At 40.8% G+C, this 18,957-nt stretch overlaps 1 protein-coding gene across 2 annotated transcripts in view; it reads left to right on the top strand.

Annotated features, from left to right (window-relative positions):
- Window positions 1-964: 964 nt before the first annotated feature.
- LOC307025196 (disabled homolog 2-interacting protein-like) overlaps window positions 965-18,957 on the top strand; it is a 38,298-nt gene continuing 20,305 nt past the window's right edge. For both annotated transcript variants that reach the window (XM_079659821.1, XM_079659820.1), the window contains exons 1-4: window positions 965-1,059; window positions 3,646-4,200; window positions 16,269-16,413; window positions 17,921-18,065. In XM_079659821.1, coding sequence (XP_079515947.1) covers window positions 985-1,059; window positions 3,646-4,200; window positions 16,269-16,413; window positions 17,921-18,065 — 920 coding nt within the window. In that variant the 5' untranslated portion in view covers window positions 965-984. The remainder of the gene's footprint in view (window positions 1,060-3,645; window positions 4,201-16,268; window positions 16,414-17,920; window positions 18,066-18,957) is intronic.

The following is an 18,957-nucleotide window of genomic DNA, read 5'->3' as shown; positions in this document are numbered from 1 at the left end:
GATCCTCATTATTATCAGCATTGACAATTATGAGTGACAATTCTCAGTACAAAAAATAGGCAACTCGAAACATATTTTGGTCAGGGCTTCTTCACTTTAACATTAATTGTATACATGCATTTTTTACGTATTCCTTACGTAATATATCACTTGCACTATTCTCTTGAAGTATTTTATGTCTTTTTTCATTTTATGTCGATGTATTTTTAAGTATGTCGACCAATTTGAGGACCCTGGGAATAAAGATTTTCCTTTTTTTCTTAATATGACAATAAAGCCTTTAAATCTTAAATGTAATAGTAAGGAGCCAGTGCCAGAAAGGCATTTAAACCTACCCCCTTACATTATTGAAATGCCAAAATATGCACTGTTGTAACAATAATTTCAAATCCAGCAAATACATTCACTTTCTATTGAGACTCCAATTTTTGATGAACAGTTTATAGACAGCTTTTCTGCATTGGATAACAGAAGCAAATACCTATGCCTAAATGTTTCTGGTTGTAGAAAGTAAATGGAAGCACAGCGATCATTTGTTTCAGTCCCTGGCTTTGTGAAAACTGATTAATCGTCAGTGTCATCAGCGGACTGAAGTAATTTCCAACAAATTATCTCTAATTACTGTAGGATTCACGTGTGCACATATATGCATACATGCAGCTGGGGGCCTCGGGTGGGGTAAATGACTGAATACTTTGAATCCTACACTCTCTTCCGTAGAGAGCAGAAATCTTCACTAATCTTCATTACCCTGCTCATTACATCACGCCGCTGGTTCTTTTTTCACTCCTTTCTGTTCTCTCTGCGTCCCACTGTGGGTTTTTTAATGATCCAGTCATCATCCCGACTGCCAAGCCACCATCTCCGTCCATTCACACATTCACACATGTGTTGATAAGCTTCTCTGAGACAAAGTGGTATTTAAGGAGTAAGTTTTGTAAAACATTTTGTTCTCCATAGGTCACCACCCTCCACAGGAACCAAATGTTTTTCCTGCCGATCATCGCAGAGAGAGACAAATGGATGGAGAATCTGAGGAGAGCGGTGCAACCCAACAAGGTAAATACGAAGCGGGTGGGACGATACTGCGTGCCGCAATCACCGCTAATAAGTTCATGCCCGAGTGTCCCAATTCCAAACCACGCTTTGCAACATTGGTTATCATAAAGACAGTGAGATACACGGTGTTGAAATTGTGTTGTAACTCCAACAACAACGCAATCTGATCTGTGGCCTCCAGCTGTGCCCTTCCTGCACGCACACAGAGGACACAGAGGTTACATCGTGCTCTGCTCCTGAGCATTGATACTATCTATTATATGACAGACACAGCTGTGGCACAAGCAGAGTTGCATCAGGTATCAAGCCGAGAAAATAGTCCTCCTCTCACAGCTTCATTATCTAGTAAATCTCCCTCATTTGAAAAAAGCAATCCTTAAACGTTGGAGGTTTTCTCTTCCGCTATTTTTGGCAAGGAGGGTGTTTATATCCATCATCCTCTATTTTTTTGCTTTGTGTTTTTTAATTATTCTATGATTTTGAGGGATTAGATGCAATATGTTTGGCAAACATAAAAACTGGAATCAGATAGCGGGATTCTTTGAGATGAGGAAGTCTCAAGAGTTGTATTTAATTGATTAAACATATTTTGCACTGCTAGGAGAGAATGTTAAAGAGGCCCGGTTATGTTTTGGGGGGTTTCTCTTCCTAACATAGTGACATCACTGCGTAACACTTGTGCTTCTATTTGCTAGCAGTCCAACACATTGTACCTGATAGGTTAAGGGGCGAGAAATCCCTAAGTGGTTGACCTATCACAACAGAGCCAGCCAGCTAACCAATCAGAGCAGACTGGGCTCTGGTTTCAGACAGAGGGTGAAAAGAGGTGCTGCAGCACTGGCAGAACATTAAAGCATGGAGAAATGTCACTGTAGAGGCACTAAATACTAATATGACAGTTATAAGGCATAATAGTGGCCATCCAAGGTAACACACCAATGTACACACACTTATAATATCAAGACTATTCATCCACTAATGAGTAATACAGGTATCAAGATAAATAACATTGTAACAACTCTAACAGCAAATGTTGCTCCGTGTTATACATCTTAATATGTAACGATCTACAATGATAAAGTACATATTGTTCGACAGAGATGAATCTGACAGGGCATTATGCAGGACCCAGAACACTCCACCTGTTTCTGGTTTGCAGCTCAGTATTTGTTTCAGGGACCTCGTCTGAGAGATTATTTTCCTACGCTGGTGCTCGACAGAAGGAAAAAGATGCTCATATAGTTAAAATATGGAATAACAATGGAAATAAAAAATAGATGCAGTGACTTTCCACACCTCTTTACCAGAGATGTAATCACTGTAAATGGGATTATGTGCTCTAAATGATAAACCTAAGCAATTTAGCTTGTGTATTAGAGGATAATTATGGTGATTATGATAAAAGGTTATTAACACAAGTATCATCTTTCTAGGCTTGTGTTTAATTGGTAATACATTTCCGTGTGACATAATAACCCAACGTTTAATTGGTGATGTGAGGCGTGATGAACCCAACCACTTGATCTCCTATTGTTTGGCAGATCAGCCTCTCTACTTATCTCCCATCTAATGCATATTTTGGAAGGTTTAGAAACACCTGATATTTGGATGAAGAGACAGAAACACGTGACATCAATTATTTGAATTACATTTTTCTCAAGCATAGCTGCCTTTATTTCAAGCATCCACTGGCGTCCTTGTGTTTATGTAAGGCTCTGGTGTTTCTCTGTTTCTAATTATGTGCTCCTTTTTCGCTCTCTTCATCTTCAGAGGTCATTTTCAAGGCAATCTGAATAATAGTCCAAAAATATGCCCTGCTCTTGGCAAAAAATCTATTGGCGACACAAGAATGGGTTAGCACTCTGTGAAATAGTGTAGGAGAACAATTTTCTTGCTCTCTAAAATATTGAAAATGCGGGAAATAAAAGATTTATAATCATCAAGTACTTTCTGAGATGTTTAACGGAAATGACGTTGATTGATGATGAACGATGTTATCATTTAACTTCTGCGGCCATTTGATTTATTTCGTTTTTTGGTCTGTTGGATACGTTTTAAGGTTGGTTACTTTCAGCCATGTGCTCCAACTAGAAGCCATTTTGAGATTTTCTCTTATAAACTTCCCTTTGGAGATATTGTTGTAAACTGTTATAGAGGCCCTATTTAGCTTTTCCTGGGTTTTCCCTTCCCTGTAGTGTAGTAATTAGTCATATAGGTTTGTGTGCATGTAAATGGTCTCAAAGGATAAAATCCCTGTGTTCCATCAAGAGGGAGTTGGTAGTGTATAGACCTTTGTAACCACGACATAGTACCATACCTATGTACTGTATCACTCGCTCCAACACATTGTACATGAAATGGGCGGGACATCTCTAAGCGGTTGTCCAATCACAACAGAGCCTTCCACTTTCAGACAGAGGGTGAAAAGAGGTGCTGCAGCACAGGCAGTATGAGAAAAATAAAGCGCTTTTTGAACATTAAAGCGTGGAGACATGTCACAGAAAAGGAACAAAATACATATGAACCTGAAAATAATCTTAAACTGTTAAGAAACCATACTAACCGACTTCCTTTCCTCCTCTACAGGACAACAGTCGTCGGGTGGAGAACCTGTTAAAGCTGTGGATCATCGAGGCCAAGGACCTGCCTGCCAAAAAGAAATACTTCTGCGAGCTTTGTCTCGACGACTCTCTCTACGCCCGCACCACCTGCAAACTCAAGACTGACAATGTTTTCTGGGGCGAGCACTTTGAGTTCAACAACCTGCCCGCTGTCCAGAGCATCACAGCCCACCTGTACAAAGACACAGACAAGAAGAAAAAGAAAGATAAAAACAATTACATCGGACTCGTCAATATCCCAATCGCCGCGGTTACCGGGCGACAGTTTATGGAAAAATGGTATCAGGTCAGCCTGCCAAACCCACCTAAGGGAAAGACCTCCGGGCCTATGATCAGGATCAAGGCCCGCTATCAGAGTATGAACATCCTTCCCATGGAGATGTACAAGGAGTTTGCAGAGTACACCACCAACAACTACATGCTGCTGTGCTCCGTGCTCGAGCCTGGGATTAGCGTGAAGAACAAGGAGGAGATGGCGTGTGCGCTGGTGCACATCCTGCAGAGCACCGGCAAGGCTAAGGTAAGAACCCAATATATGATTTATTTCCATTTGACCCTCGTTTGAACTCTCCAAGGAGACATACCGGATAAAAAAACATAAAATGAGACCATTATTCTGCTTTGAGGCACTGACAAGATATTATGAGGTTATCAATTCCTCCGCCGCCTGCTCATGCTATGAACTATTGACCCCCCAAAGCTGTAATACAGAGCAGACAAAGAGCGGACAGACGGGCGATTTCCTCTTGCTGCACCAGCCGGTATTACATTTTTAACTCAAGCTAATCCCTTACATGTATCCCCCGCAGTGCTTCACGGCATACCGATGCAGGACAGAAGCACAATGTTTCCACCACTGTCTGCAGCAATGAAGCACAGGGAGATTAGTCTGCCACAGCAGGAGCCACGTCTCCCTGACAGCAGGCAGTTGGGCTCAGATAATCTCACATCCAGCACGAATGGCTGTATTTGACTTCATTTTAACAGCACAACGTTTGCCTTTTGAGTGCAGGGAAACAGACGCAGGCATTTTTGACCCTGCATAACATCAGCATGGGGCATGAGAGGAAAAGTTGTCTTATTGGCTGCTGATGAAGAAAGGGATATAGAGAAAATGAAAGCTGAAATAGAAAAATATGAGTCAAAATTAACCAGCAAATATGTTAAAAACAGGCTATTTCTTCAAGATTTAATGACAAAAAAAATCTACAGGGTCCGGTCCAGCCATTTAAATAAAAAAATATATACAGCTTTTCTCTGTTTTATATCATTGTAAATTGAATATCTTTGCGATTCAGTCTGTTGGTTTGAGAAAATAAGACTTTTAAGAGATGTCAAACTTTGTTATGGGTATACATACAGGGAATCTTTCACTATATTCTGTTACCTCAACTAGTTTAAACTATTCATTTAGAAACGTTCTGCTAATAATGAAGGAATTATAATGATACAAATGGATTTCACTCAGTTCCAAAGCATTTCTAAAGAACAAAAGATATTTTTTTCGTCAGCACATAGGCTCCCGTTGTCCTTGTTTTGTTTGAAAAAGCTGTCTGCTTTTAGAGTCATATTTCTTCAGTCGGCTTTCTTCACTGCGGCCTCGACTCTTTGTCTTCTCTCTTCAGTCGGCCACGACAGCTTGTGCCTCAATTTAGTTTTCTCTTTGACAGCATCTCATCAGCAGAGCTTTGAAACTTTCTCTGACTTTATCACAGCTCAGCGGAGTGATGAACGATCAGTGCCTAAGAAGTGATGTCTATCCACACTGTACCGCCGGTTTAGACTCAGGACTGATGGATGCTGATGGATGGGGGGGGGGGGCTGCTCTGTTCTCCTGAGAGGCGGCCATGTCCTTAATTACCTTCAATTAATCCACACTTTCCCAGCACAGCTCTAAAACTCTTACTTGTCTCATCCCTCCAAGTCTTCAATGCTAGCTAGTGGATGTGCTGCAAAATGAATCACTACTTTTTATTGAAATTACATATATGGATTAGTGCAATATTCTAAGACATATATATATATACTAAGCACATTCATTGTTAAAGGCTAGTTATGTGTTGTAACACCATTTTTGTGAAGCTGCAGAGATATTATGTCATACAAATCATAGTCAACGTATAAAAAAAACATATTTGATTGGTACAGATCCTCTTAAAAAAGTCACCTTATGTTCATTTAATTATGTTTTTTAATGATATTGAGAAAAATGATCAACTCCTCTCAAATCGTAATCACTAAATCAGTCCAAATAATCATGATGAGTTTGTATCTTCACGTTTTGCAGCCTTGTAGCCTTTAACAAACAATAGATATTCAAGGTTGTTCGTAATGAGATTGACCCGCATACATCCCATTTATGTTCAAGAAAAACAAAGAACAAAAACAAATCCTTTTCATTTTCTCATTAGCTGGCAGTAAATACAAAGACGAGCTGTTGTTGCCTCTTGAGAAATAGGCAAACAGAAGCTGTCGGATTGACGTAAACAGGAAGCATTAATGAAAGCTGCTTTAGAAATGTCAAGTGTCAGAGCTGTTAGCTGCAGCTCCCTCTCTCAAAAGACTTTCAGCATTCTACACATTGGGAAGCGGTCTGACATGTGTATTTAGACAGCACGTTTGGTTAATATATCCTTGGTTGGTAAAGGAGTTGTTTGGCCAAGCACATCATACGGCAATACCAATAAACCACTCATATATATTCCTGAGACCTCATTTCAAAATCCTCTGCTGCGTAAGTACGGCCAAAATTATTTACATTCAAAATATGGGTGAAGAGGTGGAGAGAGTGTACATTTACAAAAGCTTACAAAATTAAGTAACAGAAACAACGGTTTTATTATTTTCCCGATATTCAAAGTGACTTGATGTATATTTGATGTCATTACTGGTATACCGTAATGCTTCCAAAACAGTCAAAACCATCAGTCTGTATCCATTTATTTGTACATACGGCCAACTTTGATGTGGTCTTTGCCACATTAGTACATTTTTTCAAATGAATGACACATTTAAATAAGTTGTAGTGAGGTGGAGAGAAAGTCTGTGAATGTACAAGAAACCAAATGATGTAAGAGGCGCCTGAATATGTTCACGATAATACAATGTGCATTATTAACTTGTTTTTTGAATACCAGTTATTTTGAATAAGGGACGCACATACTTCCAACTAATCAAATCCATGAGTCAGTGTCTGTTTATTCCAGTACCCCAGTGTATTTCAGTTTGTAGTTCAGAGATTTGCATTGCTGTTGCATGAGACAGCAACTAAGCAAGAGTGCGAGCACACACTCCTCCACCCAGCAGGGGTGAGCGGGAGGTGAGCGCTTCTTTTCGGCGATGCAGCGGTGACTTTGTAGTTCTGCTGAGGGTGTTTAATCAGCTGTGTACAGGTGGAAAACATCTCCTAAAATTGCAGATGGCTGCTGTTAGGAGATGCAGATTCCAGGCGGTATTAGTATGCACAGCACTGACTACACTCCTGTTTCTTCCTGTGTCATTTTATCACCCATCACCGAATAATCACACCCCAAATATCCCGCTCCGTTGCACACTGGCTTCTCCTCTCTTGTTCTCTCCCTACTTTCCGTCTTTGTCTTCCTTCATCTCTCTTTCATGCTCCATTGCGTCATGAGGCCAAAGCTCTCTGGAGGGATGTCATTACGGATGCTGTATTGATGTCTGGATGCCTTGGTGAGCAAAACGGGCGTGCCCTGCGGATGCTAACTTTATACGCACACACCTACGTATAAATCATAAGCCTAAAGCAGGTGGTTTTAGGTCAGTGATTACATTTTACGCTTGAGCAAGTAGGTTGTTTTAAGATACCTGTGGCTTTAAGTAGCACATGGAAAAGTCAGAAGTGCAGTCTTTCTCTATCAGCTTATCTTATTTGATTTTGAAGCCTTTAAATCCAACCGTAAGTGGAAATGAAAAATCCAATCATGACATTTCTGCAGATTTCCTGTGCTGTAAGGTCACTACACCAGTCTCTCCTTCCCTATGGGGTATGATGTTATATCCACACACACAAACAGCGCTGTTGGAAGCTCCCACGGTTTCGATAACAAGACCCTGTGCTGTGTTGGAATTGCCCAGAGAAGTTCACCTTCCTATCGTCTGAAAATATCCACCGCTGGCATGAATCCTCTGCGTTATTGATCTAGTGTTCTCGACGCCGCGGCCCTCTGGGAGGATTATGTTCTAATTTTGTTGCTTCTCCGCATCGCGGCGATAAGGAGGATTTATCCTCATGATCACTTGGCAGATTTGAGTGAGGATCTGGTTATTTAGCCGTTGGGTTTTTATATTACTGCATCCAAGCCCTTCTTAAGAGTGTGAAATATGCAAGACTCTCCTCTCTACCTAACATCCTCTGTGGTAAACTGTCACCAGCCTGAAGCACAACTCCAGTTACATTCAGCACAAACATCATATTAATGAATGCAGCGCTGTCATCACCACAGCTGTAACGCTCTCACACAGCTTGTACATAACATGATGTGACAAATGATTTACCAACGCGGCATGAAAGGCTCTGGTACTATATTCCTCTTCCGTCTTTTAATGAATCAGTTGTCCCCTGAGAGGACCAGCGAGCATTTATGACATGCTAGCTAGCTGTCAATAATCTCTGCATTAATATTGGCGTTATTGATGTTACATAGTTTTTTTTCAAAACCACTGGAACGGTGCTTCTCCAATATATGCTGCATTGTATTCTGTACTTGCTCTTATCTTATACACCAACCCATTTAATAGCTGTAATCTTGTGTTTTCACTCATAAGAAGTGAGCGTTCTTAGGAGGAACTAAGATCGATGTTGGAGACAAACAGTGTTTGAAGTGTGTTTGAGTGAGAGAAGGAGGGCACATTCATAACGGGAGATGTTAGCTATTCATGAAGTTATATACCTACTATAATCAAATCAGGAAATAAATACCAAACCCATCAAAGCACTCCTCACAGGCACTCCCATTTGCACTACAAAGGCAATGCATCATATCTTCAGACTGTTTGGTAATTCCAGCAGAATTTTTATTGACTATCCCCTGACAGCGTGGAGTGATGGAGGAGAAGTGAACCAGGGAGAGGTGAGGAGAAAGGTGAGAGCACTGACAAGGAGGGGAGGAAAGAAGAGAGTGAGGGAGAATTAGATTGTATGGCTGCGGTGCCAAACAGCAGCAGACTGCCAGGAGAAACATTCAGCAACACATCGATCTGGACCCTCCTGACATCTGTGTTGGCACTGAGAATACAAAGACACTGTTCTCTCCTTCACTTCCTTTTTATGAGATTCAGTTACCTCTATATTTTTTAAAGAGGCCCTATTATGCTTTTTTGGGTTTGCCCTTTTCTGTAGTGTGTTATACAGATTTGTGTGCATGTACAGTAAATTGTCCAAAAAGCCTGGGAAATCCCTGCGTTCCCTCCAGAGGGGTTTCTCTCCCACACATTCCCCCCACCGAATGAAACGCATCCATTGGACTCCTTTGTTTACTTACTGAACATAGTGACATCACTATGTAACACTTTTGCTTCTACTGGCTAGTGCTCAAACACATTGTAGGTGATAGGCTAAGGGGCGGGACATCTCAAAGTGGTTGACCTATCACAACAGAGCCGGCCAGCTAACCAATCAGAACAGACTTGGCTCTGGTTTCAGACAGAGGGTGAAAAGAGGTGCTGCAGCACAGGCAGTGTGAGAAAAATAAAGAGCTTTCTGAACATTAAAGCATGGAGACATGTCACAGGAGAGACACTACATACTGATATGAACCTGAACATGAGCATTAAATGTCTCACATACATATTCACAGCAAGGATTTAAATTGAGCCCAAAAAAGCCTTGTAAGGCATTTTTAATTATGAAAAAGAACATTTGCAAACTTTAACATTAAGTTACTTAACAATAATTTGACATTTGAATACTTTTATGATTGGGCTATAAACATCATTCCCCTTGTTTAACATCTCTAAGATCATTCCTTCAACTCAATAGAAATCAGGACAGAAACCCAAACAGAAATACAAACACATGCGTAGGGAATATTCTCAGTTAGTCAGAGTAATCATCAAACATGAGGTTTGGATGCTGATGACACTTGCTGTAAGACCCCCTCCGGCCAGAGCTAACCTCATAACGATCATGTGCACTGCTAGCTAAATCAGGAGCGCTGCAGCCCTTCCTGTTTTTCTGTTGAATGACAGGCCTCTGTGCATATAGGGAGGAGCCGCTTCCATTTCCATTTGGCCCTCCAGTCCTTTCATTCAACCCGATATGACCCTCACAGGAAGAGCTGCAGGCGATGACTGTAATCCTAGCCACCGGGTCTCCAGGGAGGGAGACCAGGCGAGGCAGAGAGAGAGGGAAAGATGAGGAGATTAAAGGGTGGAGAGGCGGGAGTGGTTCCTGTGTTCTCCCCCGGAGTCTGTCCTCAGCCCCTGCCCGAGGCTGAAGAACCAGCCTCATCGATCAGGCAAACTGCTTCTGTTATAGGGTTTCATTTCCCCATCGCATTCAATTATTTTGTCATGCCTATCTGTAACAATCCTCCAATTACTGAGCCCTACAAAATGCGTATTTGTTACATTGCTACACACTCAAAGCACCAACAGGTATATATTCTATTATGTCGGTTTTCTAATGATTTCCATTAGTTCCACAATCCACTCTCCAATAATAAGGTTTTCTTTTTTCATTTACAACCTGTGAAGAAGGAATAAGCATTTATGCCAAAATAAAAATCTTAGTTTGTGCTCTGTTGCACATCGTTGAAATAGAATATGTGCACATGGAAAACAAAATGTATATCATTAAGATACCAGCAGGACTATTATCTACATCGCTTTTACATTCAGCGCACATAAAGTGTATTGATAACATTCAGGTGGGCAAAGTGACAAATCAGCGACACTTAACTTGAGCTGAAGAACATGTTCTGTTGCCTCCTCTTCCTTTTCACAGCTCCAGTATTTTCCTTTTAAGGCATTTTCTTGTTCTCAACCTTGTATTTCTCTGCTTTATATTGCCATAGAAACACAGACAAAACATCTGAGCATGCACAAAGCACACGCCTGACGCTTTATTCATCTACTTTTTCTCCCTTTCCCTTCCCATGACTCAAGGTCCAGTAATTGCAATGCGTGCCATTTAAAACATCGGCGTCTCTTCAATGTGGGCCTGTGTTTTTATATTTCACCTTCATAACTCGCAACTGCAAACTGAGCAGGAGACTATCTCAGAATAGAGATGTAAGCAAACACACAGTGCCTAGAGGTAGATAGTTGTGTGTACAGCAGTGTACTATACAAGACGTTATGAGTTTTACAGGAAGCTCCTCATCTTCTCCAACAGGGCTCGGTTCCCTTATTATTTATTAGATCTGATCAGCCGAGCTGCATCTACCCCTCCACTCCAGCCGTAGCTTCATATCAGCCCCCCCCCCCCCTCTCTCTCTGTGCCCTGTGTGTTGGATTTTTTTGAGGCATGGTTTGGCTGATGGGATGTGGCAGCAATACAGAGAGCGTTCTACTTCTCCTTATTAGCACTGAAGCAGAGGGGACGGGAGTTGAGGGGGGGGCTGCAGGATTGAGGGCGTCAGAGAAAATGCTGAGGGATGATGGGATGGAAAAGGGAAGGAGCTCCAGTCTCTTTTTAGGTCTTGGTCGTTTATACTTTCATAATGCCAGTAGTTCTTCATGTCCTAACACTATTAATAATAATAACAATAATGCTTCACATTTTTTATTAGAGCGCTTTTAAAGGTGCTCAAAGCGCTTTACAATTACACATATTAGACATGTAAGAGTCATTACTGTGGAAATCACCCACAGCAGCAAATTCGGGTGAAGTGCCTTGCCCAAGGACACAACGGCCTGACGCAGTTACGGCTGAGGCGGGTTTCGAACTGGAGTTTCCCAACGCCCCTTGATCTGATGATCAACGCTCTAACCTACTGCGCCAAAATCACACTAGAACTAAAACATGTATGCACTTAGCGTTGCTGCAACCGATTTCCAAAGCATACTTAAGAGCTTTGCAATGATTTCCTATAGTACCTTCCAGGCAGACTTTAATGTTATTTGATACAGATGAAAAAGTATTGGCTGCAGTTTAGAGTGGCTAACAGGAGTGATAAAGCTGTTACAAGTTGGTCTGAAAAATCTGAGCAAAGGAGTATAATTATTATTATTATTATTAGATGTGTTTCCCCTGATCAGTTAAGGTAGCATTTACGTTAGGTTAGTTCTTCCTACTTCCTCCAAAGGTTGGGGAATTGTTTTTCTGGACTGCAACAGCAAACTGTAAAGTTATTGGTAGCAGCTAAAAAAAACAAACAACATGCCATATTTGACACCCAGGCTTTGAGTTATTTTCTCTTGGTTTTGTAGCATCCCACAATGGCTAGCATAATCTCTTGGTCTGGTTATTATAAGAAATCAATTCACATCTTCTTGGTTTGATTTTCAAAGCCCTGTCAATGCAGCCAGCTCTCGAATTAGGGATTGTGACATGTCTGTAAACACAAGAGTTGTGGTCCATTTGCAAGTCTGCTCACTGAAAAGAAAACCAGGGCACAAGTTGCCACCTGGAAGGTAAGATACCAGTCTCAGCATATGGTGGAGATAACGTGTGCAGTTTGTACTCAAGGCAGAGGTGAGATAGTGTGCAAATCCAACTTTATAGTCCCTCTAATTTCCTTATATCAATATGTTGTGATGAAGTTCTGAGAGCATGTACGCTCATACTATAAGTAGCAGGCTCACTCCATTCTGTGAGACAGAGATTGTCAGCTGTGATGGGCTCAAATTTGAGTTTGAGGCTACCAGCAGGAATTGTTCCGGCTCGCTTTTGATGTCTTCCTCTCAGTTTCAGACTCTCTCCTTCTCCATTTCCTCCAATCGTCCTCTGTCTGTAATCAGACCTGGATTTGCCTTGCCTCAGTGGCCTCATAGGGAGTACAGAGGAGAGGGAAGGAGGGGTGAGCCATAGAGGGGGGGAGGAAAGAGAAAAGATCATAATTGCGATGACATTTTCTTATTTCTAAAGTGTTACATCCATTGTAATGGTGCCAGCATAAATGAGATTCCTGAAGTAGAAAGTATCATCGGAAACAGGAGGGGTGATTGACTGCGCAAACTAATCAATAGAACAACATTTTAATGTCAAGCATATCTCTGCAGAGTGTTCAAATGGATTATACAACACAAAATGCTTAATTTCACCTCCTTAAATTCAGTCAATGCCCTTTTGGCAGCAATGACATCCTTGAGCCACTCACACGTTCACTTGTCTTAAAGTCAGTGTAGCTTTGCCTTTATCCTCGGGGTCATTGTCTTTCTGGAGAACAACCCCCCTCCCTAGTCACAGGCTTCTTGCCGACTTCATCAGTTTTTTTTCTCCTCAGGATTCCCCTGAATGAATTTGGCCCTCTCCCCTCAGAAGTCATGTGGATGCAGCTGCACAGCGTGATGCTGCCACCGCTGTGCTTCACGGTGGGGGGGCTGTGTTTATGATGACGTGCAGTGTAACATGGTATTTAGTCTAAGGGCCAAAATGCTCAGTTTCTCATCAGACCGTAATAACTTCTCCCAGCTGACTTCAGAGTCTCCCACATGGCTTCTGGCAAAACTGCGGCCGTGATGTCTACGGAGGTTTTTAAAGATATGTGTCCTCTTCCTCTTCTCCTCCCCCCCATGAAGCTGTGACTCATGAAGCACCCTGACCACTGTGGTGTGCGGTCTTTGAAATATCAGGCCCTAAAACTTGGAATCTTTTTTAGAGTTGTCCTAGCTTCCGTACATATCTCCTTCTTGTACAACCACTCATTAATGATCCTAATTGATAGATTTAGCTGTACTACTTTACAATGGATGATCACTGACATCCATCCCCTAATTGTCACTAACACTTTTCACTGACTTGCCCCTCAATCTTCAACATTTGTGTTTTAGTCATGACACTGGAAAAACTAGGTATTTTGAATGGACTTATGCAGATACATTTGTAATTTTTCAAATTGCATTGTAGACGTTTATTTGCGTTGACCTGTGTCAAAAAAGACACTTTATTGATTTCATAGTGTGTCACAAAGACACCATGAAAACGCACATATTTGTATATTATATATTATGAAATCATTGTCTGTGTGAATAGCAGATCACGACAAACTCACACGCATAGACTTACAAACACACTTCTAATGCTACAATCTAAGTTGAATTCAAATGGTAATTTGTATAAATGCAAATTTGATAAAGTTGAGATTTTTGTCTGCGTGTGTGTATGTGTTTATGGGGTTGGTCCATGTGTGAAATGTGCAAATGCGTCCCCAAAAAGGCTCCTTTGGCTGCACATCAGTGCTGATTGGCTCCCTGCGGTGTATCTTTGATTAGCTGGATAACAGGCGTCTGCAGCAGCTATAGAGAGTCTGAGAGGCTGCGTCTCTCTTTCCGCCTCCTCCTCTCTTCTTTAGAGACCACGGCTCTGTCTCTCCTTCCTCTCCTTCTCCACATCTGTCACTTGGCTTTCTTCTCCGCTGCTGCCACGCTGGTTCCCCTAGTTTAACAAGCTGCCAGGGGACTTACAGGAGCGTACACCCAGAAATATTTCGGAGGGAACTAAACAAGGGATGATTCATCCCCAGATGGCTCCACTTCCATCTCTCCTTTTCAGACTTTTTGTGGGATATTGGGAACTGTGATGCATGTCTCCGCCTGTCATTTTCCTTCTCCTGCTGAGTTCTGTATAGTCCTAATAGCGATAACACCTTCACAAGAACGTAAAACGTATAAATAAGAGAATTCTATACACATGTTTCATACTGCAGACTTAAAAGATAAATAAAATAAAGGCAAAGCAAATAAAGGCAAACAAGAAAAATCCAAGAAGCTGCGTGACTCAACTTTGACAAAAGTTAACATCACTTTAAAACAACATGTCAATATGATATGTGTTTTATCTAATACTCTCCATTTCTACTTGTGGGAAACGGAGACAAGATAATTGTTGTAGCATTTGAATAAAATTGAATAAATAGTTTGCTGTCATTTTATTAACAATATGAGTACTCTCACTGCTTTTCATCTGTTCTGTCAACTTCAAAGATGATTTAAATAGAGCTATTTCGTTCCCTTCCGTTTATTTTAATGACAGAATTATGTTTTGTTCGCGTTCAGTGGGCAAAAAAATGTGATTGCACCAGTTAATTGAGAGGGATTGTTATTCCATTCTGCACATAGATGTGAAAAGTGGATATATATATCATTGATAATTGGACGTGTGATGTCCACCTGTGTCATGGTGTGACTTGATGAAGGTTTGTGAGGCACGCTGCTAACCTTTACAAATAAAAAGATACATGTGGAAATAGATGCAAGACACGGAAAAGGAAGGAGATGAAGTAGCTAATGTTGTTAGCATGAATGCTACTATATGTTGTGTTTTTATATCAACAGTGGAGCTAATATACTACATGTCTGTAAAAGATGTGTTACCTGAACCCAGACCCTCAGGAAATCATCAAAAGACATTGCAGTTTCAAGTCAAAGAGATAGTGTGAGGTACTAATCCATAGTCATTTTCAAGTTTCAAGGCTTTTATTGTCATATGTGCTTGTCATTGTCATAGCTACAGTGTAGTTATGACAATGAAAATCTGAGGTCACAGCCTCCTCCAACAGTGCCACACAATAAAACAGATACAATAGTACAAGTAAATAAAATAAAATAGAATATAATAGAAACAGTGCAATAGTCTATATACAGTAATTGGAATATTGATATATGAGTTGCAAACAGATGAATGTTATGGATGTTCTTTTAGTTTATTACGTACTGTAGATGAAGGTCGGCAGAAAACAGACGACAGAAAGCAAATGACTGCTTTGTATGGGGGCAGCAGCCTCACATATTTTAGCCAGCTCAAAAAGGCAAAAAAAAATCAATAGCAGTTCAAGTGTACCGTATACTTATAATATTTTATACAGTTATACTCTGCCAAAAGACAGCTCACACTAACAGGGAACTGAGGTGTTTGTATCTCTGCTCAGCAAAGCCAACAGACTGCATTGACAGAAACAGTCATTCTACCTCGCAGCGAACAAGACTCTCTGTTCGACTGCTGGTTAGTTTGTGGGACCTTGGTGTTTCAGACACAAAAACAAACAACCTGAATATAAGCAGAGTAAAGGAAACTAAACACAGCTAGTGAACAGTTGAAAAGTGGCTGGGGAGTTTGTGTTCACTGAGGAGGATTAGTGATAGGGAGCAGGTGTTCCAGCTGGAGAATGGAACCAAACACCCACAGGATCACGAGTGGAAAGTAGGAATAACAGTGCCTGAAATGGCTAATGTAAAATATCAGAGGACAAACGGAGGAAGTGGATAGAGATGAGTCAGAGGAAACTGTGATGAGCAATCTGGGTTCCCATTACAACCCACTCATACATATAAACTCATTTTATTTACTGTAGAAAGACTCCACTTGAATGCAAGATTATAAAAAAAGTGACAGACATCGTGTCAATAATTTCACATGATTTTATGACTTGCAGTGATTAACCCTGTGTTTGTTGTTGTCTGCAGGACTTCCTCACTGACTTGATGATGTCGGAGGTGGATCGCTGCGGGGAGAACGAGCACCTAATCTTCAGAGAGAACACACTCGCGACCAAGGCCATCGAGGAATACCTGAAACTGGTGGGACAGAAGTACCTGCAGGACGCCCTGGGTGAGTGGAGCAGTGATCCGGAAGAGATGGGAGGCAGAGGCTGTTATCTGCTGCTCCTCATCTAGAGTCAGAAATAGTTTTAAAAGTGGAAAAAAGTGACTATGTGTTCGTAGTTTGGGGTTTCTTTTTTTTTCAATTTGTATCTGCTTGACCTCTCAAAGGCATTCATTCACTCAAGAGTTTTCATTTTAGTTTGTTGTGTCTGCTTTTAAAAGCTGCTGTTGGAATTCCAAACAGGATCAGCTTTGTAGAAATAATTGATTATTTTACCCCCACTTCTGCAGTGATAGACAAGGTCAGATCAGGTGTGTCTGTCTGCAGTCGTAACAATAAGCACTCTGTATGCACTGTGTACTTTTCTCCCTCCCTCATTCAGAAATGTACACAGTGGCAGTTTAATCTTCGAACGGCACACATCCCTCCTGTCACCCCCTCCTCTGCTAATGTTAATGCTCAACGTGTGTGTTTATGTCGGTCTATGTGTGTGTCTTTTGAACTATAGATGCATCACAGGGTTTATTCAGAGAAATATGAAAGGCTGGTCAATTATGCATTAGTGTCTATAGTGGTAGTTGTTATTGTTTAATGAGTGGCTGAACTATTGAAACCACTGAGTCATCCCAAGGACACGCATGGAGTCATTGTAGCAGTTATGGTTTGTCTTTTATCCCATAACACAAAGGACGTTGTTATTTTTGCCACTATTTTTGTGAGGGTAACCTTGCTTGGCGTTAGGGCTGCACGATATATCGTGTCGTGACGATAATCGCGTTATGCGCATGCGCGATATTGACATCGCAGGATGAACTCAAACACTTTATGTTACAATTATTTTGCTGCTTGCTATAAAAGGAAAATTTGCGTGGCTCTCATGTCAGGGGTACTTGAGTGACTGACATGCAGGCCCTGCATGCACAGCAAACCACCAATCACAACCATTCTTGATCAGATCACAGCAGGATAACCGAGCTAGCTCAGTTTGTTGCTCTGATAACTTAAGATCCAGAAGTCCGTGACTAAAATCCTTCATCCGGTTAAATATTGTAAAATAAATACCAATTGTATAGCAAAAAAGTTCTTAAAGTTCAAGAAAGGATGGTTTGCGGACAAAAAAAACTGTCTGTATTTTTTCAAATCGCAATATATATATCGCAGGGGAAGAGAATATCACAATGTCAGTTTTTTCCAATATCGTGCAGCTCTACTTGGCGTGCATGAATCTTCTAGCTCTGTCAGTCTTTTTGTTCGTTGTCACAGCAGGTCAAACTAAAATTATCGGTTTTAAAAATAAAAAAATTTGAGTTTATGGTTCAGCCTGCAAAAATCTCAAGGACAGTGTAAAACTCTGTTCCCCGTAGCTTAGCCATCATATTTCCCTCTGTCCTCGCTCTGCTCTGTAGGACTTTGCAGCACTTAAATTCACCAACATAAGCAAATAATACAGTTTGCTGAACTAGACAGACTCATACGTTACTTATTTTCCTGTTCCCTGTGTGTTTGCTTTCAGGTGAGTTCATCAAGGCTCTGTATGAGTCAGATGAGAACTGTGAGGTGGATCCGTCCAGATGTTCCTCAGGCGACCTGCAGGAGCACCAGAGTAACCTGAAGATGTGCTGCGAGCTGGCCTTCTGCAAAATCATCAACTCATACTGGTGAGTACTGGAACACGGCATTAATAAACAGTGTCTCAATGGGCATACTTAAAATATCCACTCTTCCAAGTAATCATAGAAACACTTAATCCCAAAAGTGATCATTTGTTTATCAAAAATGTTGATTTCTATGCCTGCACAGTGAACAAATAAACTGAGAATATTCTTAATGTATTATAAATACATGAGGCGCCTTGTTTAGCAAAAGGCAAAACTCTATCAAAACCATTGTTTACAAACCTTTAAAGAACTCTTTGACACAACTCATGTTCTTTCATTGATAAAAAACTGTCTCCTTTTTTTTAATCTTCATTATAATGTTGGCATGCAAGAAAATCTCAAATGATGGATAATTGATGGATTAAAAGGGATTGGATTCAAATCTAATGAAAAGGAAACGGTAGAAAGCCAAGGCGTTCTGAATAATGAGAACACAGATGTATAGAAAATGATTGCAATCAAATCAGTGACAGCTTCATTCTTGTTGTTTGCATTCATCAAAGGAAAAAAGGCATAAGGAAGGTGACACATCAAATCAAATGCAAATAATATGCTAAAAGAAAACTGTTCTGAATTATACATATCGCTTTAGATTACGTGCTGATGTTCATAATTGGCTATTTTTTTTAAAGAATCATTCTCAGGAGGTGCATGTGCTCTCCTCTGTGTCTACTGCAGTCTCCTAGCATCGATTCCTAACAGCTTTATGAGATGTCTGCAGCTCTTTTAAATTCAAGAGCAATTGAAGTGAGACAAAACGTTATGAAATCATTTGTATTCTCACGTTGGGGAGCAGGAGTGAGAATGAATCACAGCTCCAGCCCATCTGTCCCTAAAGTATGGTTTGGGAATATAAAAAAGACCAAAAACATTTTCATGTGTACTTTATTTC

This window comes from Notothenia rossii, assembly GCF_949606895.1.
Source record: "Notothenia rossii genome assembly, chromosome: 11".
NCBI lineage: Eukaryota > Metazoa > Chordata > Actinopteri > Perciformes > Nototheniidae > Notothenia > Notothenia rossii.
Note: the sequence above shows the minus strand (reverse complement) of the source record. Positions and strands in the feature narration are given on the sequence as shown.